General features: G+C 35.9%; 1 protein-coding gene across 1 annotated transcript in view; it reads right to left on the bottom strand.

Moving 5' to 3' along the window:
• Nup160 (nuclear pore complex protein Nup160) overlaps positions 1–27,151 on the bottom strand; it is a 507,399-nt gene that overhangs the window by 352,440 nt on the left and 127,808 nt on the right. Inside the window, exons 10-11 of the mRNA XM_090382015.1 lie at positions 25,808–25,976; positions 13,408–13,503 (exon numbers count right to left, since the gene is read on the bottom strand). Of these exons, the coding sequence (XP_090238141.1) occupies positions 13,408–13,503; positions 25,808–25,976 (265 nt within the window). The remainder of the gene's footprint in view (positions 1–13,407; positions 13,504–25,807; positions 25,977–27,151) is intronic.

Raw genomic sequence — 27,151 nt, 5'->3', positions numbered from 1 at the left:
AAGGCAATGGTTAGGCCACATCTTGAGTACTGTATACAGGTCTGGAGGCCTCATTTCAAGAAGGATGTAGAGCTGCTGGAACAGGTACAGAGAAGGGCAACAAGATTAGTGAATGGAACAAAGGGTTGCTCTTACTAAGAAAGGCTTAAGTTTTGCAAATTACAGAGTCTGGAGACTAGGCACCGGCGAGGTGATCTGATAGAGGTGTATAAGGCTTTGAATGGTTTCAGCATGCTCAATGCCAATGGGATTCTTCATCTTGCTCAGAATAATCACCTCAGAGGGCATAAATTCAAATTGAGGAAGGACGGATGTCGGATAGATGTGCGGAAATTTGCCTTTGGCCAGCGGGTGGTTGGTTGGTGGAACCGACTTCCATCACTTGTTGTTGAAGTTGATAGCCTAAACAAATTTAAGGCTCAACTGGACAGGTATTTCGAACGAACGGAGGGGTGAAATGGGAGTGGTGTGTTTTTTGTTTTTTTTTGGCTGATGCTGAATAAGCTTGCTTTCTTGCATCATATGCCTCTACTAATGCTAATGGTAATAGACCAAGGTTATGAAGGTCACTGAGAATGCCATGATGGCAGTCAATATCAAATGCCTTCTCTATATCTACAGAATCCATGCCACGATGTTTATTTTTTGCAAAAACAATGCAAATTGCAATCTCAGCCATGATCATGAAATCTAAGGAGGACCTGTTTTGGCAACGTCACTGCTGACTATTACTCAATAGATATTGCATTTTAGTGATCCAAACAAGTTCACTATAGATAATTTTTTTTCAGAGATTTTATCCAGGCGACTGGAAAGAAAGTTGTTGTTGTTTTGGTTTTTAGGAGCATTAGCAACTAAAGCCATATTGCTCCGGGGATATGCGGTGGTCATTCCTGACCTTTCCGCATCCTCCGTATTTGGTAGTCACGGGCTCGAACCCCGGTCTAATCAAGAAGCGTGTGCTACGCACTGCCGCTCCTGCCCACCTGGCTATGGAGGCACCTGGAAAGAAAGAGATCTGCCTATCCTATAAGAATTGGTGGGTTCTTTTCCATGCTTCAAAAAGGTAAGGAGTATGGCATGATACTAAGAAGTGGGATAAATATTTTCCAGATTTGATTATAAAAGACCAGGCGGTTGTAAAGTTTTCTGCCATTAAGGTGTAACATGACATAATATATTATATCTGGCTCAGCAGCAGTGTTGCATGCTATTCTAATAGCTTTAGAAGTCCAGAATATAGAAGAGGCTTGTTATGTGAAAGGAATAGAGAGATTTGATAGTCAATAGATCGCTGTCGGATGGTGGTCTTAATTTTCTGGATGCTGGAGGGTTAAATTGATGCCACTGAGACTTGGCAAAAGTTCTGTCCGAAGCATTTGCTATATTAAGAAGCAGAGAGTTCGTGCCCATTCCAGGAATGAATTGGGGAAAGGATCATTGGAAACTTGCCAGAAAGCTGCCAAATTTTCTTCCATATTAATCAGGAGTCAGTGTTTCAATCAATAGCAGATGAAAACCAAGTCCAAAACTCCTTCTTAGCTTGTCGTCAAATGAAGTGTGCTTTTGCCTTTTGCTTCTTGTAGTTAATAAAATTAACTATAGTTGGGTTCCGACGAAATAAATTCCACATTTCATTTATTACTTTCCCCCCCTTCTTTGCTTTCATTCATTCCACCAATAATTATAATGTTGCAGGGGCAGGAAATTCAAATGGCATTTAGCATATATAGCTGCAGATAAGAGGTGTGATATAATATAATCTATGAATTCATCCATGAGCTGTAGTCATAGATTTTCCTGTCCAGTTTGATAGCTGACTAAAATTTAACCGAATTCACTCAAGAGAATTTCCATTTCCTGTAGGGCTGGGCTAATGGTTGTTAATGTGTAGTGAACAAATTACAAACAATTAAAAAAATGGTCACCACCCATGGGATCATCCATAACGGACTACTGCACGGCCGGAAACATGTACGGGGGAGCAAACCAGGTGATCAATTGCAGAAGTCTGTCCAGCTGGCAATTGTATATGAGTGTGCAGTCCAGCATTAAGAATAGCAAGGTTTTGCTTATCCAGAAAGGTTTCAACCTGTTGGCCACGTCTATCTAATTTAGGGTCAGGGAATCCCCATAAATGGTGGTGGCCACTGAAATCTACTAGCAGACAGACAATAGAAGGTAGCTGTATTAGAAGCTTTTCGAGATCTTTGAAAGAGTAGGTATGATTTGGTGGGGGACAGACTGAGACAGGCATTAATGCAATCTGAGTAATAAGATGCACAGAAATGGCTTCAACTTGGGTTTCAAGAGCGATTTGCTTGGTTGGGATTTGAGAGTTGACCAAGATGTACTGAAAGCTTGTTGATGGATACAGTAGTTTTGTCTTCTTTTTTTTTTTTTTTTTTTTAATGGAACTGGAAATAGAATTTAGCATTAGCATATGATGCAAGAAAGCAAGCTTAAACAGCAGCAGCCAAAAAAAAAAAAAAAAATCCCACTTCACTCTTCCATTCATTCCAAAAGAGTGTCAACTTCTTCCTTGAATTTATTTAAGCTATCAACTTCCACAACCACAGATGGAAGTTTGTTCCAGCAATCAACGACCCACTGGCTAAGGACAAGTTTCCACACATCTATTTGAAAACTGTCTTTACTCAATTTCAGTTTATACCCCATCAGGCTTGTAATCTGAGCAAAAGGAAGAATCCTATCAGCAATTGAAACTGCTCAATTTATTCAAGGCCTTATACACCAATTAGATCACCTCGCAGGTGCCTAGTCTCCAGACGTTACAATTTGCAGAACTTTCTTCATAAGAGCATCCCTTTGTTCCCCTCACCAGTCTTCTTCCCTTCTCTACACTCGTTCTAGCAACTCTACATCCTAAAATGAGGCTTCCAGACCTGTATGCAATACTCAAAGTGTGGCCTGAGCATTGACTTATCATTTACAACCACATGACCTACTCTAGCAGCCTGTCTGCACGTCTCAGAAGACTTCATATCTGACTGCACAATTAGCTTACTGTTATTGTTATTTTTTGGTTTTTAGGAGCATTAGCAACTAAGGCCATATTGCTGCAGGGATATGCGGTGGTCATTCCCTGATCTTTCCGCATCCTCCACATTTGGTGGGCACGGGCTCGAACCTAAGTCTAATCAAGAAGTGTGTGCTGTGCACTGCTGCTGCTGCCCGCCTGGCTAATGAGGCGCCCCAGCACAATTAGCATTAGCATCAGCATTAGTTGAGGAATATGATGCAAGAAAGCAAGCTTATATAACATCAGCCAAAAAAAACTTTCCCAATTCACCATTCCAGTCACTCCAAATGTTTGTCTAGTTCAGCCTTAAATTTATTTAAGCTATCAACTTCCACAACAATAACAACAGATGGAAGTCTGTTCCAGCAATCAACTAACCGCTGGCTAAAGCCAAACTTTCACACATCTATTCTACAACTGTCTTTCTTCAATTTGAATCTATGCTCCCTCTGGTTCTTAATCTGAGCAAGCAGAAGTATCCCATCAGCATTGAACCTGCTCAAACCATTCAAGCCCTTATACACCTCAAGATCACCTCGCAGGTATCTAGTCTCCAGATGCTGCAACTTGCAGAACTAAAGTCTCTCTTGGTAAGAACATCCCTTTGTTCCACTCACCAATCTTGTCTCTGCTAGCAAAATTCCTATATATCATTGTCAAGATCCCATGGCTGCTCTGGCAGCCCATCTGCACTGCTCAGAAAACTTCATATCTGACTGCACAATTACCCCCAGGTCTTTTTCATTCTCCACCTCCCTGATTGTAGGTAACATACAGTTGGTACGTTTCTCTTGGGTTTAACATTTTCAACGTTAAACTTTAGTTGCCATTTCTCAGCCCATCTGTCCAACTTTTCTAGATCCTGTTGCAGTAGCATACTGTCTTTACTGTCATTAACAACCCTGCCAACATTTGTATCATCTGCAAATTTGGACATTAAGCCTGATATACCGTCATCGATATCATTGATAAATACACGAACCAACAATGTGCCCAGCACCAAACCCTGGGGGACTCCACTCATAACATTAGTCCATGTAGAGCAGTTTCCATTTATTTCCACTCCCTGCTGTCTCACACTAAATCATCCCTTTATCCATTGCAGCAACTTGCCCTTAATGCCATACTGCTCCAACTTGAAAAGCAATCTTCCATGTGCAACAGTATCAAAAACTTTCTGAAATCCAAGTACATGATATCAAAATTATTTTTTGCATCCAGTTCCTTTGTGACCACATAGTAGTATCCAATCAAACTGGTCAGAAAAGACTTCCCCTTAACATACCCATGCTGTGTCTGCATAGGTTTGTTAAGCTTGTTTGTTACAGCATTCTTGTCTAGGTAGTCCTATATCACTTCTTTAACTCCATTATTTTTCCCGGAACAGAAGTTAAACTAACAGGTCTATAATTATTTGTGTCACCCTTCCTATCCCCTTTGTGAATTGGGGATACATTTACACATCTCCAGTCCATGGGTACCTCCCCAGAATCTAAGGATGCTCTCATAATTATGGCTAAGGGTTTGCTAACATCCTTTGCTGCCTCCTTCATTATAACTGGATAGATTCCATCCACCCCAGGTGCCTTTTTTATGTCTAACTTCAACAATTTCTCCTCCACTTTGCTCTCCATTATTAAAAAATCAGTTCAGTAAACTTCTGTCCTCCTCTTCCTTATAGAATTCCTCATGTGTGAATGTAGATGCAAAATACTCATTCAGTTTGTCAGCTCTCTGTGCAGGATCATCAACAGTCAAACCACCAACATCAAGTGGGCCAATCTGATTCATCCCCTTCCTTCTAGAGTTAACATAAGGAAAGAAGTGTTTGTTTTTCTTTGCATCCTTTGCCAAAGATTTCTCATAATCAGCTTGCCTAACCTCCTTTGTGACTTCATTACAAACTAGTTTATATCTGCCACAGGCTGCTGTGTCACCTGATGATTTATATGCATCCCACACATTTTTTTTCTCTGCCACGAGCCTCATTAGTTCATCTGACATCCATTTATGTCTAAATCTTGAACAGTATTTCTTAGTTGGTATGAAAAGCCTAGTAGCTTCCAAGATTAATTCCTTGAAGCCTTCCCATTTAGAAATCGCTATTTTAGACATCATCCGTTGATCCCACCGTATAGAATTTAAAAACTGTCTGTGACTGGTGTAGTCACCTTTACGAAAACAAAAACCCTTCCATTTACCCTTGATGGTAGTTATATCTTTAAGTAAATCCCACATCCCATTTACCCCCCAGATCTCTTTCATTCTCCACTATCCTGAGTGTAACGTCACCCACTTGGTACATTTCTCTGGGGTTACTTCTACCCATATGCAGTACTTTGCATTTGTCAAGGTTAAACTTCAGTTGCCACTTCTTAGCCCATCTGCCCAAATTATCTACATCCTGTTGCAGTAGCACACTGCCATTACTGTCATTAACAACCCTGCCAACCTTTGTATCATCTGCAAACTTCGACATTAAGCCTGATATACCTTCATCAATATCACTGATAAATATACAAAACAACAGAGGACCCAACACCGAACCCTGTGGGACTCCACTAATAACATTAGTCCACGAAGAGTAGCACCCATTAATTACCACCCTCTGTCTTCTCCCACTCAACCATCCGTTTATCCATTGTAGCAACTTACCCTTAATGCCATACTGCTCAAATTTGTACAGTAATCTCACATGTGCAACAGTATCAAAAGCTTTCTTGAAATCCAAGTATATGATATCAAAATTATTTTTTGCATCCAGTTCCTTTGTGACCACATCTTAGCACCCAATCAAATTGGTCAGACAAGACTTCCCCTTAACAAAACCTTAAGGTCTGAATTATTAGTGCACTCTTGTCTAGATGATCCTGCAATGCTTCTTTAACCAGTGACTCCATTATTTTCCCTAAAACGGAAGTTAAACTAACTGTTCTGTAATTACTTGTCAATCTTAGATCCCCATTTGTGAATTGGGGATACATTTGCACATCTCCAGTCCATTGGGACTTTCCCTGAGTCCAAGGATATTCTCATAATTATGGCTAAGGGTTTGCCTACTTCCTTTGACGCTGCCTTTAATATAACTGGATAGATCTCATCCATTTCAGGTGCCTCTCTTATGTTTAACTGCAACAATTTCTCCTCCACTTTGCTCTCCGTTATTACAAAATCATTTAGCTCCCTGTTAGAGTTTAGTAAACTTCTGTCCTTCTCTTCCTTACACAATTCCTCATGTGTGAATGTAGATGCAAAATACTCATTTAGTTTGGCAGTTATCTGAGAATGATCATCTATAGTCAAACCACTGATATCAATTTACAGTGGAATTGCAGATTCCACTTTGCAATTCCCATGTAAATATAACACATTACTTGAATTTAGAAGAACAAACTGTACGACTGCATTTTCACATAGCTGGCTTATGTGTTCAGGCTACATTTGCTTTTTTTTTTTTTTTTTTTTTGAGAAGAAAGGCCAACGGTGGTGTCCGCGTCTCTTCAACATATGTTTTTAGAATCAGATCTTTGGGTATGGATGAGTCATCTATATATCCATGGATGTGTCTCGAATATTCTTAGTTGAATCTGAACTTTGGTTATTTGATGTAGTAGTAATCACTGGAGGAGGAGGAGATGTCAACGGTATTTTAAAAGGAGTATTACTTGCCTGGTCCAAGTACTTAGGGACATTAGATTGTTGCCGAGAGAGAGGACAGCCCAAGCCCAGTGAAAGATTGATATGTGTGAAGGGACTGTAACAGCAGTTTGAGTAGCCACTGTTCAATATTTTTGTACAATATTGTCATAAGTACATTTGGGCATACTAGGTGCAATTTATTTCCTTGCTTCTTGATAGCATACTTTGTAACCATATATTTCACAATTTTTTTTTTCTCAGTTTTCCATCTGTCACACGTCTTAGAGCACACATGATGGTTGCCTTTGTATTAGGGGCAGGTCATTTTTGTGCAGGTCAATAACTTTGAATGTGATTGGAGGACCCACGGTTGGGACAAACTGAGTTTCCTCCACATGCCATTTGTGAGTGGCCATACTTTTAGTACATATAACATCTCAAGATGTTATAAACATGGCAAAGTAATAACCTGCTTTTAATGACGAGGGTAGATTTTGGGATATTAAAGGTAAGAATAATATTCCTGGTAGGTGTAAGTTTATTGTCTTTCTTAATCATAATTCTTTTGATTCAATAACATTTTGTTCCTGAAGCTGTCGAGTCATTTCTTCCTCTGTGACATTGAACAGATATCAGCTAGACATAACATACTTACACGCATTTAGAGTTGCATGGGGAGATACTTTCACTGGAATTCCAGGAAAATTTGTAAGTTTTAACTTTCTCTGAATGCCTGCAGTTTACAGTTTATACTAGTACATCTCCTGACTGCAGTCTGTTAACTGTCTTAGGAGATTCTGCAATATTTTCCAGGTTTTTCCAGATAAGGGAGAGAGATAATTTACTGAGAATTTGATCTAAGAGTGAGTGCAATACTAATAATGCAGGAAAATCTGTTGTTGAGGAATTTGTTTTAAACCTCATGACGAATTTCTGTCTGTGGCCGAGAGCTTGTTGGCTCTAAGGGAAGAAACACATTGTAATCAACTTTTCTGCTAACCTTTCCGCTCTTGCCACAAGCAGGCAGGAACAGTGCCTGGTGTGACTAAACAAAGATTAGTAAGGATTAGTAGTCAACAAAGAAATATATAAAGAAAGGTAGGTCTTCTTTCTTGCTCTCTACAAACACTTTTTGGTTGAAAAGCTATCAAATAAAGTCTTGGTAAACATAGAAACTTAAAAAGAACTACTAATCACTCTAGAAAGATTACTCAGTGAAAGCACGGAAAAATCACCTGATCACAATTCTCTTGGCACCCTGGGCTTCTTTCTCAGTCTTGATTTATCCATTTTTGGGAAGTATGGACACTATCCAGTGTCCACATCTTTTTCCGTAAACAGTTTCAAGACATCTTTGTTTGATTCCTTCACTTCTTTTTCCATTTTTTGTGAGCAGTCAGTCAGGTTTTTTAGCCTTCTCCATATTATTTTGTTTAGTTAAAGGTGGAGCAGTAGTGATATCTATAAGGGAGTAGCAGCAATTGAGTATTTTGTACTGGCTTGCTGGAGTTCAATAAGTAATATGCAATGGGAGAAAAAGGTTCTCGTGTTCAGCCCTGAGAGCATGTGGGCTACTTATTGGCATCACCAGTTTTATTACCTCTCAATATGGAATATTCAGCTCTGTTTTCTGTCATATTTCCATCGCTGGCATGCTCATGAGTATGCAGGGTGCTCACCGTCACAGCTGACACAATGAATTTGGTAGCTGAACATGCATTTCTTTCATGGTATTTTGAACCACAGTGAGCATAGGCAGGCCATCGAAACCAGCCATCTCTGAATGTTCATATTTTTGGCATTTAAAACATTGCACTGGATTTGGGAATGGATGTATGGCCTTGCTGTGCAATGTACAGGGTGATTCTAAATTGTCGGGTTTCCGTGGCCTATAATTTTCAAACCGGAAACAAAAAAATAAAACTATTTATGGAATATGAAAGTGCAACTCAAAAAGTTTTATTTGGCAATGCTGTACTCACCACATTGATGTCTGGAAGATAATTTTAATCCAGTATCCTTACTAATTAACTCATTTAAACTCTAAATTATTTAAACTTTTCAACCCCCAAAATTATCTATCCATCCTATTTCAAATAACAACTGCAGATTATACAAGGTGAGTACCGTCTAATTAAGCTTTGCTATTGAACTTAGTCCAATCATAACGGTATTTTAAGATACTATAACATATCTAATTGTCTGGAAGATATTGATGGCATTACTTGAAAATGGCAACTGTTCAAAAGAAGGCAACGTACGTACTTTGGTTTTTCGAAACAAAAAAAAGTCCATTATCACAACGCAATGTTGTTACAGAACTCAGTATGGAAAAGATCCACCTTCAGATAATGCTATCCAATGTTGGTTAAAGCAATTTCAAGAGACTGGTAGTGTTCTGCACCGAAAAGGAGTGGGAAGACTAAGCACTTTGCAGGAAGATGTTGATCGAATCCACAAAGCGCTTTCTCGAAGCCCACAAAAATCATCTAGACGAGCTTCTTTGCAGTTAGATATAACACAAATGACTGTTTGGAGGGTTGTTCATAACCGCCTTCACCTCCATACCTACAAACTGTAGATTGTGCAGGCTTTAAAGCTGAATGATAAAAACTGACGTTTCCAATTTGCCCAAGACATTTTGTCAAACGTCAAAGCTGATGAAAATTACCTTTGGAGATGGAGATTTAGTGATGAAGCAATGTTTTACATAACAGGGAGGGTAAATCATTATAACTGCAGAATATGAGGATCAGAAAACCCTCACGCCATTCGAGAATTTGAAAGAGATAGTCCAAAGGTCAATGTCTGGTGTGCTTTGTCATGTTCGGAAATTTTGGGGCCCTTTTTCTTTGCGGGAAAAAAACAGTGACATTGGGCTCTTACTGTCCGAGAATTTCTTGACATGCATTTTCCTGGGCGCTGGGTTGACCTCCCTTGATGAATTGAAGCTCAGAATTGTTGCTGCAATCAAAACAGTTACACCACATATGCTGGAGAACACTTGGAGGGAAATTGAATATCGGATGGACATCTTACGTGCCACGAAAGGTGCGCATGTCGAAGTTGTTTAGCATTCTGCAGTATTGATTCTATAGGTAATAAAACTTTTTTGAGTTACACTTTCATATTCAGTAAGCAGTTTTATTTTGTTGTTTCTGGTTAGAAAATTATAGCCCACGGAAACCCCAACAATAATTTAGAATCACCCTGTATATACCGGGCTATTATCAAGTTAGGATATGGTGAAAAATTAAAAGTAAGTATAAAGTTTCTAGCAGGTACTAAAATCCAACTCCCCCCCCCCCCCAAACAAAAATTCTTTTTGCTGCTGTCATCCCCTGTGGCTTGAGTTAAGAGCAAATTTCCTCCTCAAAAGCCTTAAGGAGGTCCCACTCTGAAATGACACCTCTTGATGAATTTAGACATTTTCCAAATAGGTAATTGGGAAAATCCACTTTTATGATGGCTAGAGGTATACCACTGTGTTCTTCGTCCACATAACTAAGCACTTCACTAGTTCTGCTGGTCTGATTAACTGCAACATTAAATATGTTGTTATTAACAGGTCCAGAAGATCACCAACCGACACAGGAAGGAAATAAAAATTAACCAGATAAAAAGCAAAAAAATATAAGTTGGGGGGAGGGGGACATTCTTATTCCACTTCCTAGTTCATTTCACAAATATACATAGTCTCAGTTCTAATCTCAATGATGTCCATTTCCACTTACAGTCTGCCAAACCCCATGTGCTTTTTTGTGACAGAACCTTGGGTATCGGTTGATTCAAACACTGCTCATCTCAGTTGCTCAAATTACTCAAATTATTCGTCGTATGATTCCTTTTGACTCAAAGGTGGTACCATGTGCATATGTCCATTTCGATATTCCCTATCAGAGACTTGAAAATTTGGAATCTCCCCTTTTCAATCTTCTCTGGCTTAAAATCTCACTACTTCATTGTGCCAAATTCATCTGTTGTCTCTATCTATATTATATGTTTTATATTATATGTATGTATAATATAAAAAAGTTATATTCTCCCAGCTCCATTAATCACTTGTAACTCTTCGACTTCCTCTCTTTGCAAATTGACTTTCTCCAGTCCAAAATTCCTAACAGTGAGGTAATTTTCTTTGGTGATTTGCAAAGAGAGGAAGTCAAAGAGTTACAAGTGAATAATGGAGTTGGGAGAATATAACTTTTTTATATTATACATACATATAATATAAAACATATAATATAGATAGAGACAACAGATGAATTTGACACAATGAAGTAGTGTTCTTTTTCTCACAAACAACCCCTCTAAGTACTCGGTCCAAGTGAATGGTCCTGTAGGCACCTCAGTCACAACTTGGTGATTGTCTCTTCTCCAATGGAGCCTTTATCTCGTGGCTATTCCCAAGTGCATGTTGTTTGGCATTACAAGAATACAAAAGGGGATGACCTGCAAGATTCCTTTTCTTCTTTTCCTTGATTGGATTACTGTTCCAAAACTTCTGATGTCAACATTTACTCAGATTGTGTCAGTGAAATTATTCTTGTAGGAATGGAATCCTTTATCCCACAATCCACACCCCACTTTAAAATCTCATCCTTTATCTAAACCTTGGTTTTCCAATAAATGTGCTAAGACTGTTCAAGAGAAGAATGCTGCATATCGTAATTGGCTTGTTTCCAATTCTTCAGTTTCATTTTCTGCCTACACTAAAGCTTGCAACAATTGTAAAGGAGTTATTAATCAGTCCAAACTAGATTTTGAACAGACTAAGAGTAGAAAACTCACTTCTTGCCCTAATGGTAGCCGAGCATCCTACAGAAGTTCAAGTCTAATATCAACAAATATTTTCTTTTATCTTCTGAACCTTCAACCCATGAATCGTACTAGGTACTATGCATGGTACTTAGTACCATGTTTGGGTACCTATTACTTCTCATGTTTGGGGTTTTCATAAAAAAAAAGTTATATTGAAACACATTCCAAAATCCATTCCAAAATCTCTTCCACTTGAAGTAAAGGAAAAGTGCATAAGACAATCTTCAAGAATATTTCCATATAGAAAATAATCAAAGGTAATAACTTTTTTACTTAAATAATAAGAACATTTTATGAAAAAATAAAATCATCCTTTGGAATTAAAAGATTTCTTTTAATAATCTTTTTGCTTACCTATGTACCCATACAATTTCTGTAACTCACAAGATCTATACCTCTTTAGGAAACTAGGCATACATTATATACAAGGTCATCAAAAAATGATGTAACAGATTTGAATGCTTATAACATATTATGCTAGCATTGGTGAATTTGGCATCATTAAACATGTATGATTTGAGAATTTGTTATTCAAGCAAAAAAACATAAAATATCTGATCCCTTTCTGTCCAAGACTATTTGCAAACATTGATTGAATGTTTTCCACTACTGTAGCCAATATTTCTTCAGAGATGCCCTCACAGCAGGCGCCTCCGTAGCCAGGTGGGAAGGAGCAGTAGTGCGTAGCACACGCTTCTTGATTAGACCGGGGTTCGAGCCCGTCACCACCAAATACGGAAAGGTCAGGGAATGACCACTACATATCCCGGAGCAATATGGCCTTAGTTGCTAATGCTCCTAAAAAAAAAAAAAATAAAAAATAAAAAAATAAATAACAATAATAGCCCTCACAGCATCTGTGATTTCATCCTTTGATTCTTCAAAGTATGTGGATTATTTCTATAGATACTGTCCTACAGGAAATAATCAGTGTAATTCAGATCAGGCAAGTACAGTGTGGTCAAGCCCATCCAATCCAATTTTGTCTAGGATTTCAACTAGAAATGATACTATCATTAAATCGTTCCTCCATGAAATGAAGAACTACATTCGCTGTATGTGGCTTTGTACCATCATGTTGGAAAAATGTTTCTTCCGTGTTCACTCCCCCCATACCCTGAAGGGAAGTAATTATATGGTTTTTAAATACACTCAGGTGCAATAACTGTTGTGCAGTAAGACTGGTCTGTCAATTCCAAATGATGAAGTTAAGCGCCACACTGCATTTTTCAGGATGCAGAAGCATCTCCATGAGTGTGTATATGCTCTCATTGCCAGCAAGGTGGAAGTGGACTTCATCAGTGAACCACATGGAATAACTGCCACATTGTTTGCCAAATATTGATGAAATGAATGAAAAAATGAGTCATGTTTTTTTTTTTTTATTAAAGTCAGTCCAAAATTGATGCATCTGCATTTGTAAACAGAATTTTGTTTAGTCTTTTCAATGCTTACTGTTTGTGTTTCTTTCAAACCTACCTGTTGAAACCATTGTTTTTTAGATTTCCTTAGACCACAAATAAAGATTTCTTGCATAAAAAGAATATTTTCAGGCAGTCTCAAAGTTGGTTATCTTTCTGTTTTTCTACAACCAAATCTTACTATAAACTCACACTACACTGTAACAAAACTACCAGTTTGACAAAAACCTTTTTTTGCATAAAACACACACACACACATCACCTGTTTCTATATCTTGCCTTCAGAATTTTAAATATAACAGTGACTCAAAAAAATAAAATATTCCCATGTATTCTTTGCCAATGACAGAAATTCACCACTGACAGTGCAATACATCAAAAATTATAAGCATTCGAAATTATTACATATTTTCTTGACCTTACATAATCTCTGAATTGTTTAAGTTTCTTTAAAAATTAGTGTGAAATGGAATTTAAAATTACCTCTGTCAAAATTGTATCAACTACTTCTTTCTTCAGGAAATCCAAAGATGTTGTAGTTTCATTTCTAACAGCCATGTCTGATGCACGTTTGTATATCTAATAATAAAATAAACTTAACTGTAATCACAGTATGTAAAGCAAATGACATTATGTATGTATGTTCCTATAATCTTAGAGATAAAAAAAAAAAAAAAAAGAATAGATATTACTTTGTACAGCTGTAAATAACAAATAGTCCATTCCGGTTATTTGGGACACATCGGGACAGGTGCATTTTCGCCCGATTAAGCGGCTGCCCCAATTATTCGAAGCAAAGTTTCATGTAAATAGTTAAAAATACAATGTACCCCCCCACCCCACCCCACCCCACCCCACCCCACCCCGTTACAATTAGTTCACTGTACAATCAAATCACGTTACAACAAACTCAACGTAGTAAAGTACCGTTCACTTTATGATGTGCAGTAAGCGCTGGTCATTGTGATCACGTTTGTGAATTGAATTTTAATTCTATTAAACAGCGATTCTAATTAGCGAAAATAGGAGGAATATTATCCACAGGCTATAAAAGCAAAGATATATTAAGCAGAAATTTACCCTTTATTACCTTACCAATTAAAAAATTAAATGATACGTGAAAATCGGAAGAATATACATGATAATCGGAATAATTAATACGTACTGCAATATGTACATATGAACTAGTTGACATTTCTGTTCACTGACATTTGTGGGCAGGGGGGGGGGCGTGTTAAAATTTAAAACAGTAAAAAGATAAGCAATCAATAACAAAGAACACAGCACACACAAATTGCAAGTAAGACAACACGTGCAGGTGAGAACGGAGTAACGAGTTACAAAGCTTTAAAAATAGGAATGAAGAGAAGATTCTGAAAATTATTTTTTTTTATATGATTGAAGATTCCATAGAAGTGTAAACACATTTTACCATAATAACCCACAGAATTCCAGCTGTCAGTATTATCACAAATTCAGTAATATCGAATTTACTGTCCATTTATGATAGATTTCACTAACAGAAAAGCCCAATAAACAGGTGACTTAATTGTTTTTATTGTTTTATGGTTGTGACCTCCAGAATTTCGACTGAACCACATGGTACCGTCGGAGACAATTGTGGGGTAATCTCCAGTGCTGCGGTCTCCTGCCCTGATTAAACGGCATGCTGTCCCAATTAAGCAAAGTAAACCCTGGCTATTTTCTCAATTGGTTTCTGTTTTTTAAGATTTGCCCCAAATAAACGGCTGCCCGATTAACCGATGGCCCAAATAACCGGAATCCACTGTATTATTTCCTACACTTGAAAAATTGAAATCACTTAACTATTTTAAATGGCAGCATTTCTGGACCCACTTGGAGATTCTGTTCCCAAAATGAAAAACAGCAACCAGGATTGGCCATCCTTAGTTTCCCTGTTTTTTGACTTCAGACCAGAATCTCATCCTAAAGAGTTTTGAAACATCATATTGTAAACTTTTTTTTTTTTTTTTTTAGGTACTCTGTCCTGTATTTTTATATTTGTTCACTCAAGAGTGTGGCATGGGAGAAAAAAATACCAACATGATGAGAGGATTTCATTAAAAAATTTTACTTCATTGCAGGTATGGGTAATTGAAAGGTAGGAGTTGGAAATTAACTAAATGTCACCTCCAGCTAAATACTTGAAACTGTTAGCAGGAATAAACTAACCTGTTGAATGCAAGTTGACCCTAACCCAGCATACCACTAGATAAGATGAACCTGCTGGAACATAAGTATTTATAAAACCTCACAGGGCTAAGTTTTTTTTTTTTTTTTATAAGAACCTCAATGCATCTCATTACCCAATTTTAAACTCTTATAGTGCGGCCATTTTTCAATATTTCTCATTCTTACCCCCCTATTTATTACCAAAACTATATGGACTCTAAACAAAAAATATTATTTTCAAATTTCTATAATTATATTTTGAAAAACCATTTAGTAAGAGTAAGCAAATTTCTGGCCCCGACTTCAAAAGCAAAAGCATGAAAATAAATAATAATTTATCATCAAATTTATCCCTTCATAAAGAACAGTATAGCCTTTTAGAATGTCTAATGTATCAGAATCATATCTAGAATATCAATTTTAATGAAATTTTTAAATATGCAATTCTGAAAATGATTATGGACACAGCAGCACATAAAGATTCATTATTCATTTTTACAAACACTCTCAACAATACTGTTCTCCCTGAAAATACAAAATTAAGTTTAGTTATAATACTTGGGTGTGTTTTTTTTTTCTGAAATAATCCCATTTTATTTTTTAAGAAAATTAATCCGACATCCTTCCTACAGGATGCTTCATTGAAGGATAAGTTGATACATGAACAAACATATATAGTTAAAGATATAATTACTGTCAAGTGTAAGGGGAAAGGATTTTGCTTTTGCAAAAGTTATTACAGTGGTTTTAGATAGTGTTTAAATTCCTTTCAGTGGGTCTAACTGATGACGCTATCAATTGCATATTCTAAATGGGAGGTATTCAGAGAAGTAATCACAGAAGCTACTAAGCTTTTTATAGCAATCAAGAGATACGGTTCAAGGTTTAGGTAGCCTAAATGAATCTCAAAGGAATTGATAAGATCAGAAAATAAAAATGCATGGGATGATTATAAATTAGCAAGGGACAGAAACTCACAGCAAGTACAAGCTAATCTGCAATCAGGTCACTAAAGAGGTTAGGCAAACTAAGATATATGAGAATTCCTTGGCTAAGAATGCAAAGAAAAGTACCAAAGAATTCTTTTCTTATGTTAACAACATTGGCCCACTAGATATGAATAGCATAACTACTGATGATTCTTGTTTAGATTACTAAACCTAAATATTTTGCATCTTCATACACACACACATGAAGTTTTTAGGGGACACCAGTAGTACAATAAGTTATAACTGAATTAAAATCATTAGAAATAAATAATTTTGTTATAACTGAGAAGAAAATGGATCAGAAATTGCTTAAGCTATTAAAAAAAAGGCACCTGGAACTAATGGGATCTATCTTTAAGAGAAGCAGCAAAGATTAAGGAAACCCATTAGCCATAATTATGATAGAATACTTTAATTCAGGGGATGTTCTTATGGATCGTATGTGTTTCCTATTCACAAGTGGGATGGGGATTAAAGGGCAACATGTGCAATTATAGAACTGCAAGCTTGATTTGTGTTCCTGGGAAAATAATCGATTCACTAGTTAATGAAGCACAGTAGACTCTCGATTTTCCAGGATAGATGGTAAAAAACAAACCCCGGATAATCGATTTCCCAGTTAATCCAAAAATACAGAGAAGTTCCAGGACATCTTACTTGTCAAGTTTTACGTAACTCAGAAATGACTAGAAATATATTGCTACTATATTATAATTGACAGATCTGAATTCAGTGCGATACTTGTTAATGTTTGACCATTTTCATACATTATTATTATTTTGATTTTCTGATCCAACTCGATCGCTTTCCTTTTCTTCATAGATTTACTAGTACCGCTGTCACTTATTCTCTTAGTCGGCACCATGATAACAGTCATAATGAAATTTTCTGTAAAGAATTTCACAGGTTTAAGGCGAAAACTCACTATTATTAACCCGCACGAGCTCACATTTTACTAAAGCACATTTCTGGAGGTCAACAAGAAACAATAAAAACAATTTGCACTTTCTGTTTTATTGGGCTTTTCTGTTAGTGCAATTCATTATAAATGATAGTAAACTCGATCTTATTGCATTTGCGATAGTACCAATAGCTGGAATTCTGTGGATTTTTATGTTATTATGGTGAAATGTGTCCCCTTCACTGAAATCTTCAGTCATATATAAAAAAAACCATAAATAATTGTAAGAATCTTCTCTTTTTTTCCTATTTTTTTGCTTGTTACTCCAATCTCACTTGTGCAATTTGTGCATGCTGTGATCGTCATTATTGATTGCTTATTATTATTTTATTTTATTTTTTTTTTTGTTGTTGTTGTTGTTTTAAATTTTACAATCCTAAAAAAAAAAATAATAATAATAAAATAAAAATTGAGTGAAAACAAATTTACGTAAATCCATAGTTGTGTAAGTCGGGGACTTATTGTATGGAAATATGTTCAACAACCTAGGTAAAAAATATGGTATGGCGATAGAAAATAAAACTTACCACATACTACTCTTGTGTCAAATACGATGCTTCCCTTTATTTTTTACAATGTTGCGTATGGTTTGGTCACCAGCGTTATAAGGGTTCATTAAAGAATTAACAGATACACAGTTTTCAAACTTTGAATTCTGAATTTCTGAAATTACAATTGAAATTAAGACTTGAAATTATTCAGAATTCCTTGAAATTCTGAATAATTTCAAGTCTTTCTTTAACTGAAAGTGGAACTCTTGTGTTTAGCCATCATTTTCGCTATTTTTAAACAAAATATATATATATACATATATACTATAAAAAAATTTTGACATCCCTGACATAAATAACGAAACAAAACAATAGGCAAATTAATCTCCCAATGACGACATAGAACGCCACTTCTTTTCGCTTATTTATGATTTGCAAAACATCTGTTTATACCTATTCTAGTTATTACTTGAATTTTATGATTTCTGGTTGATTTTTTTTTTTTTTTTTTTTAAATTGGAGTCTTGAAGTGTCCCGGTTAATCCGATCCCAGTAAATTGTGAGTCTGCTGTATAGCAGGATCATCTTAACATGGATGCAATTCTAGAAAAATTTCAGAATGGGTTTGTTAAGAGGGATACATTCTGACCAATCTGATTAGTTACTGTGACACACTAACAAAGGAACTGGATGAAAATAATAATTCTGGCATCGTATACAACAGGAGGTGACCAACTTAATTTGTAATGCGATCGACTTTTTTTCTTCAAAATGTGCCACGATCTACCTTCTCAAGAATTTCATTGCACATGGTTAAAAAAGTTAATCAACACATATTGAAAAATGTTGTTTATAAATTTTAAAATTAAATACAATTCAGAATTCTTATTTTAAATTCATATGTATTTAAATTTTCAATTTATGTGTTCATGTAATATGCCAAGCTTTCAAAATCTGGGATATTCTGTGATAAGGCCACCCGTAAAGAATATTCTGCATGCAAGTCCGTAAGAGTAGAGCAATTCTTCGTCTTTGCTTGTTCAAATTCAAAAACGAAAAGACTTGATTCGCATAGATATGTGGAACCAAAACAGGAATTAAAAAGTTCACTGCATTTTTTTATATTTAGGTACTTTTTTTGGCCAACATATTTCCAAGAGTCTTTTTCTGATGATCTGGCTTTTAGGAAGATTTTGCCATGTAATAATCTCATTTTCAAATAATATTTTCTCCATGTCAAAAATCTCAGCGATTTGTTCTGCAATTTGTTTCCTATCTAAGTCGACATTAAATGGATAAGAAATATATTGAACAATGTCTTCAATTGTTTTAAAATCATCGACAACTTTCTCAATTTCAGAAACATATTTCTCATTATTAAATTCAAAAACAGGATATTTTTGCAAATGATCTTGCATATTTTCAAAATGATCAAATTTTTTTTTTCTTTGAGATCCTTAGCCATTGCCAAAAATTGATATTTATATGCAGAAATACTACTAATCATGTCACCCACATTTTTATTTTTTTCTTATGATTCCAAATTTAGATCACATAATTTACTGGTAAAATCTGCCAAAAAAGCCAGATCACACAACCACTCTGTATCTTGTAGTCCTGATAATCATCTCCCCTTTGATCAACAAATTTTTTAATGTCATTCAGCAAATCTTGAAATCTCTGTGGAAACTTACTCTGACTCAGCCACCTGACATCTGCATGTAATATCAGATCTGGTTCATTTTCATCGAGTTGCATTTTGAAAAGTCTCCTTTGAAGAGATTGGCCTCTGATGGAATTCACGATTTTGAAAGCTATATCCATAATACTTTTAGTATTTAATCTTTTGCTGGCTGGCACTTGCTGGTGGATGATATAGTGGTAACTGAAAATGTTCACATATATATATATATCCACATGTGGGAATTCATCATCCTTTTGGCACAATGCGATGAATCCATTAAGATGCCCTGTCATTGCTTTAGCTCCATCTGTTGTTACTGATACGAGCTTAAATAGTGGTAATTTATTTTTTTTTTTTCAGTAAAATTTTTGAATGCATTAAATATATCAAGGCCTCTAGTTCTTTCTTTTAACGAAACCATAGCCGCAGTTCTTCTCTAGTGACAGAATCATCAAAAACCATATGAACAAAAATGAGCAACTGAGCTGTATCACTGATGTCAGTAGATTCATAGATTCATCCAGTTGTAAAGAAAAGGACACACAATTAGCAATATGAGCAAGCAATTGTTCGCTCACTTTTTTTTTTTTTTTTTAATTCATTTTTTTTGATGCATCACATCACAGCATTTCGAGATAATTGGAGATCTTGAAGAGTACTTTTAATTTCATTTTTGTTCTTAAAATTTTCAAAAAGAGAATCTATTATTTCTAAAAATGTCTTGAATGAATTGACCATGAGAAAATGGTTTGCATTTTTTTGCAAGAAATTACTCACTTTAAATGATGCTACAGTTACTGCTTTAGATTGTAAATTAGCTGTCATGAAGAAATTTTGTTGTGTGAATAATCTGGATTTGAGTTCTTTTAATTTATTTTTTCTAAGGTCACTATTAGGCGGAAAATCTAATTGGTAATTATCATGGAGTGTGTTGAAGTGCCTTTCTAAATTTCCTTTTTTGGGTATAGCCACGGAAGTATTGCAAATCAAACAACATTTTTCTTTTATCATTACAAAAAAATATTCTAGTTCCCACTCTTGATGAAAATGATACGTTTTACTCTTTTTTGTAGTATATATTTTAAATCAAAGGGTGCTAAATCAACAAATAAGTACTGTCCAGTTATTAGTATTAAGTAAGCTAAATAAGAATTCGACACATACATTGCTCTCCACAACGTAACTGGTTGAATTCTCGCTCAACAAGCCTAACAGCTGTGTGGCAACAAGAGTAGTCACATGGTTCACTTGATTTGTAATAAGTGTATGCAGTGGAGTGCATAATAACATTTAGATTTTGACTAATTTATTTTTTATATATATTTAAAATTCATCATGATCGACCAAAATTAAAGTCGCAATCGACTTATTGGCCACCCCTGATATGCAGTATTTAGATTTAGGAAAATTTTTGACAATGTTCCACACAAAAGACTGCTACACAAATTGGAGCAGTGTAGTATTATGGTCAAGTTACTATTGCTAAAGGGACAGCTGAGTGGTAAAAGGCTGAGGATGACTATAAATGGCCATTGCCTTTCCTTGTCTAATATCATTAGTGGAGTCCCTCATGGTTCAGTAAGAGGCCCCATATTATTTACAACATTTATTACCAACATTAATGAAGACATATCAAGTTTATTGTCTAAGACTGAAGATGATACAAAGGTAGGCAGGGTGGTTATTGACAGGAATCAAGGTATAATACTTCAGCAAGACCTGGATAGATTGAGCAGATGGCTAAGAAGTAGCAACTGGGGATTTAACAAATAAACAAATAAATTACAAGGATTTCAGGAAACAGAAATTATGAGGAAACAGATTACAAGAAATTACTGGTTAGTTAAGAGAGAAAAGAACGAGAACAAAAACTTTGTTTCCGTTCTTGGGAATTTTCCCAAGTTGTCAACCCCAACCACCCACGAAAGCAACTTATTCCAGTAATTAACAGCTCACTGGCTAAAAGAAAACTTCCTACAATCAAGTCTAAACCTCTGTCGCCATAATTGGAATTTATGGCCCCTAGTTCTGGAATCATAAAAGTGAAAATTTCATTCTTATTCATTTTACTTTCCTCTCAGAGCCTTTTACACCACAATCAAATTTCTGAGGTGTCTAGTTTTCAAGCTCTGCAGCTCACTTATTTGAAGTTATTTCTCTTATGGTTGCCCCTTTGCTGATCTTACAGGGTGCATTTGCCATCCTTGGACCCTTTCAAGGTGTTTGCAATTTTTTTTTTTTTTTTTTAAATGCAGTCTCCTTACATGGAGGAGTATTCAAAGTGCAGTCTCACGTTGCCTTATCCAGTGGTACTATGGCCTCCCTCTGTCCACGGTCTAATGTTTGATAAATCGTGTACACTGCTCAGAGGTCTTCACATCTGACCATATTGTAATTACCAAATCTCTTTCTTCCTCTACTCTTTTGAATTCAACCCCACAGTGTTTAATTTAATCAGCAAAGTTAAGTAAACCTATTGTAAGGTGGGGGGGGGGTACATTGTATTTTTAACTATTTACGTGAAACTTCGGATAATTGGGGCAGCAGCTTAATCGGGCCAAAATGCACTAGTCCCGATGTGACCCAAATAATTGAAATGGACTGTATTATTGCAAATGCAATTAGGTCGTGTTTACTACGCGTTTATAACAAATTCCACTAGCAGGGATTCCCAATAAACTGGAAACTGCAAATTTTTTTTATTATTTTATGTAGTGACCTCCAGAAATGTGCTTTAGTAAAATGTGAGCTAGCATGAGGTGATAATAGTGTGTTTCTGCCTTTACTTCGTTGTTTATTCTGTTGCTACAGATGTGCCGCTTTGTTTATGTATCCAGCGTGCCTCCTCATTTTTGTTCTTTTTATACTGTAATTGTGCTTTATTCCCTAAAAATGAGTAAAACACTTAAAAAAAAGTGTGAAAAGAAAGCGTCCTGGTGACAGGTTCAGAGAGAAAAAGAAAAGCAATATTGATAGAGGAAAATTTTCAAAATTGTGAAATGGGGGGGGGGGGGGAACACCATATTTTATTACAATTATTTATTGTGTTTGGTAATGTTTTGGTTACAAATGTGTGTTCAATCTTGGATGGTTGGCAAAATAACCCTATTTTTCCCATAAGGCCTGTTATTTATACTGCATGATTTTGCATTGCACAAGGGTTTCTGGGAACAACTACCATGTTATGCAAGGACTGACTGTATTTCTATTTAATATTTATCTTGTGGTTTAACTTGACTATAGAATTCTAAATGGGAACACAACTACCATGTTATGCAAGGACTGACTGTATTTCTATTTAATATTTATCTTGTAGTTTAATTTGACTATAGAATTCTAAATCTTCTGTATTCTTATCATTATATAAATGCAAGTCTATACATTCCTTAACTTAATCTTATTTGTAATTTCTTAATTAATTTCATATTAATTTTCATGTTGTGAAGATGTTATATCTTCACAACATGAAAGTGTGAAGTTGTGAAGGTGTTCTTATATCTCCTCATGGCATTTATGGCCTGAAAATGGAGTTTGGCAAAAATCACCTTCTAACAAATTAGTGTAGTATTCTTAACAAAAATTCTTAACAAAACCTATTTGTTAAGAATTTTCACAGGGTATAAAGTGTTATTTTATTATTATTGTATATATATATATATATATATATATATTAATATATATAGTATGATTTTTACCATATGGATAGAAACCACGTGGTATTCTTTCCAAAGGATGCCACTCCTGACATTACTCTACATATGTTTACCACCCTGACACAACCCCTTGAAGTATTTAGGCTTGTTTCACTAGCTTCATCTTTCCACTCATTTGAAACTGCCACTCTCACAACATTTTGCCAACATTGGCTGTTGCAGCAACAAGAATTGAAATGTGTGCAAGCATTATTTTGACCAAAATAATCATCAGATAAACTCATGACTGCATTACCCGTCCCCCCCACTAACTAGCAGTTAGAGGGTGGAGAAGAATCCTTAGGATATCCTCAATCATACCGGCACAAAAACCCTTGCATTATGTTTGTTCAAATAAATACCATCTCTACAAAATAGATTCCTCCTACCTACAAGTGTGGGTCATGCTGATAAAAATTTTCAATTAAGGCTTCTTGTGGCACTTTTCTGCATGGCCCTATATTTAATCAACTAATCATCAGACATGTTCATTTAATATCATTAGTCCCCATGTGAATAATAATGCTCTCTTTACCCCTCTTAAAATCTGACCATCTGTTGGTAACATCATCAACTGCTACTCCAGGCAAGCACACCATGGTTCTGGCCCTCAAAAAACGACAATAGAATATTCCAATAAAACTAAATCTCCTTCGACCAGAGAAGTATACACTTGACTATTCTGTTCCAGCCACTGAATCAGGGGTGCATGACTTGGAGGCATGAAATACATAAGTCCCTGACAGGCTTGCAGTTACATCCGTTTCTACGGTAAGCACCCATTTCTTCAGTGACTCAACTTCTACTGATAATGCACTAAGATTCAATCTAATATCAGTACACTCTTTGCAGCAGGTGCAAAAAAAGAATCATCAGTTGAACTTGGTTTGTCAACTGGACACACCATAAAATACATGCCACAATGAACTCATGACTTGCACCAGAAATTCCCTCAAGCATTTCCGTCTGATTTACAGTGTCCTTCGATGACATATTGAAATTGGACCTTGTAACAGCCATGAATTAGGTAAAATTTGGGCTTAAGAAAGATTGCAAATGTTAAATTCACAATGTATTACAGAATTTAAATTAAGCTGTTACCAAAAGTTTATCCCTAGTGAAGTTAAAATTAAGTTACTGAAGTATGAAATTTAACTTGGCAGAAGTACTCTAGAAAAGCTAAGAATTAAATTTACAAAATATTGTAGAAATTATTTTACAAAATTACAGCAATTAATTTCACAAAATTACTGAAATAAGATTTAAAAATTACAGATGTATGTATATAAAGTGCTTAGCATCTTTAGTCTAAATTACAGATGTTAAATTTAAACAAAATTGTCTACTAGACACTTGGTTTTACTCCCTTTCAATTAAGCTGCCGAAGCCAACTTAAATGTCTACTCTCTTCAACTACAGCAGGACTTGGGTGTCTCAGATTTTAGGGTTATGGGAATCTGGGTTTGTGACAAGGCCCATTTTCTTGCTGAAAAAACCCATTTGCAGATAGATATTCCATAACCATGAATAGCTGCAAGCCAAGAATAATTTCCAGGTAATCTGTGGAATCCAAGCATTGCTCCACTGGTATCAAGGGGTACAATGTGCACCACAAAAACACTCCCTATACACATTACACAGCCGCCGCCACCTCTACCACCAGCCTAGATTGCAAACATCTGGCAGAATGAGCACATGGATTCATGCTGCTTTTGACATATTCTAGTCCTCCCATTAGCATGGATCAGCAGGCCCTGGGATTCATCAGATTAGGCAACATGTTTCCAATCCTTCACTGTCCAGTGTTGATGTTCCTGAGCAAACTATAACTGTATCTTTTTATTTCTTGCTAACAGAAGTGGAACCCAGCTCAGTAATCAGTAATATCCTGTCCATAACACACAAACTTCTGATAAGCTTCTTTGGTTAACACTATTATACTAGGTTGTTATTTCACTGACTATAGCCTTTCTGTTAACCCTTTACAAATTGTCAGATCGTTTGTTTGTTTGTATTTTTATGGCACAAAAACAACTCTGGTCATAATGAACCACATCACCAAATTGTCAGATGAGTTGGCTGAATGGTATTTGTTTATTGGATCAATCTCAATATACCTGAGTGATAACCCCAGCACAGTTGCAGTTTCCAGGTACACTTGTATACCAGCACGCCTGTTGCCAACTATTGTGACACATTCAATCACTTAAATCTTTCATTGTACCAACTGTTATGCTGAATTACACTCATGCACCATCCCTATACCTGCCCATTTGTTTTACATTGCATGGTACTAATGTGATGCTGTTGCTGAAGGAGCACCCTATTTCATGAAAAGGGCAGGTGTACTTAATAGAGTGAACACTCAGTTTAGGTCATGTTAATGACAACCAATTACAATTTTTTTGTAATTTTGTAATCTGTTGTCATTTTAAAAATTTATAGTTTGTGGATGGATGATTGACTCAAGCCTTTGAATTTGAATTCCTTATATGTAGATCAGGTAGATATGGGTTAGTCTCAATCCAAGTTGATATTATTATCATTTAACAACTGCATTCCTTCTTCTAATACAATGATTCTCTGCCTTAGTACCCCTTCCATAAGGAAATTTCCTTTCCTATAATTTTAATTATTCTTATTGACCCTTGACATAGTTTCCAACATAGTGAGAGAATTAATAGTAGTTTTTGTTCAGGTTACAATGATGATCTACTTAAGATCACACTCAGAACATTGAAATTACACCAGATAACATGCAGAGATTTGAATCAGTACATAAGACTGCAGTCTAGGCTTAATACTTCAGGCCAGGTTGTGTTGTGTGCATAGAGAGAGACATATTTACTTAATATAAATTCCATAAGACTTACACTGAGTGCCTTGAAAATTGTAGAATATGAGAATCTACCCTGTCGAAAAATTTCCTTGCAGTATACTTCATGTGCATCCATCTGATGATATGGTATATAAATATCCCTGGATACAGAAGGCTGAAGTGCAACAGATATCCAACCAGCAGTGGCAGAAGGGCTGCTTTCACTAAATTTGAAATAAAAGAAACAAAATCATCATATTCAAGGAGTAAATTTGAAATACATGACTTATAAGAAATAAATTTTAAATACAAGAGAAAATTATGTCAAACAAATTATTACAAACATCTACCAGCTTATTTTCTTAACACACTCCCATCTGTATTTTTAAATAAATGAAAGAGAAAAAGACTAAATGATGGGCAGTGTCAATGAGTGGTTTTTCTGTAACAGGATTATGCAGTTTTGGGTTTTCATGGAGTGCACAGTATATTACAATACATTTCTGTATAGCATATTATTCAGAAATGAATAAAATATGAGAATATAGTATGGTATAAACATGGAAGCTATTATGGTTACTGATGAAGTCAATCATTCCACATACAGGATTTGGAATGGGGAAGGCTTGCTTCAGTTTTACTGCAATAATATAAACAATATCACCACAAATTACATCAAGTAGTTTTTCAATGGTTTGTCCAGATTATGGTTTCCCCAGAGCAGATGGTGACTGTTGAGGTCTCCTAAGATGCAGTAGGGTTTGGGAAGTTGTAACACTAATTCTTCTAAGTCAGCATAGCTTATATTTTGGTTGGTGGCAAGTATAATGAGACTACGATTAAATCAAAGTTAATATTGACTCATGCAGCAACTGCCTCAAGGTTTGTTTTTAGCGGGAGTGGCTTTGAGGGTATCTGGGAGTTGATGATCAGTGCTACTCCTCCATGGGCAAGACTGTTCGGATTTTGAGCAACATGATCTTGACGATGTATTATTTATTTCCGAACGGAAACATTTATATTTGGTGTCAGATTGGTTTCCTGTAAGCAAAAGGCAATAGGATCATATTGTGAAAGAAGATCTCAGATGTCAGACAAATTACTACGATAGCCTCTGCAATTCCACTGTAAGAAGGTAAGCATCATTTGGGGTTAGTGAAATCCTCGACTTCTTTTCGAGGGACAGAAGGTTTGCATTGCTCAAGTTTATCTTTCCCCTTCTTTGGGAAATAAGGTTTCCCTGTATCCATATCTTCATTGGTGAACAGTTCTAGAACCTGTTCATCATGATTTAAATTGTCTGCTGATATTTTTGTGGATTGTTTTGGAATTGCTTTGTCTGATGCCTGCAGTCTGTTTGGTTTGAGTCAGTAGTAGTAGATACTGTGGTATTCTGCTG

Source organism: Mastigoproctus giganteus, chromosome 9 (assembly GCF_048544385.1).
Source record: "Mastigoproctus giganteus isolate SK-2022 chromosome 9, ASM4854438v1, whole genome shotgun sequence".
Lineage (NCBI taxonomy): Eukaryota > Metazoa > Arthropoda > Arachnida > Uropygi > Thelyphonidae > Mastigoproctus > Mastigoproctus giganteus.
The sequence above is the reverse complement of the archived record's forward strand: the minus strand, read 5'-3'. Positions and strand labels throughout refer to the sequence as shown.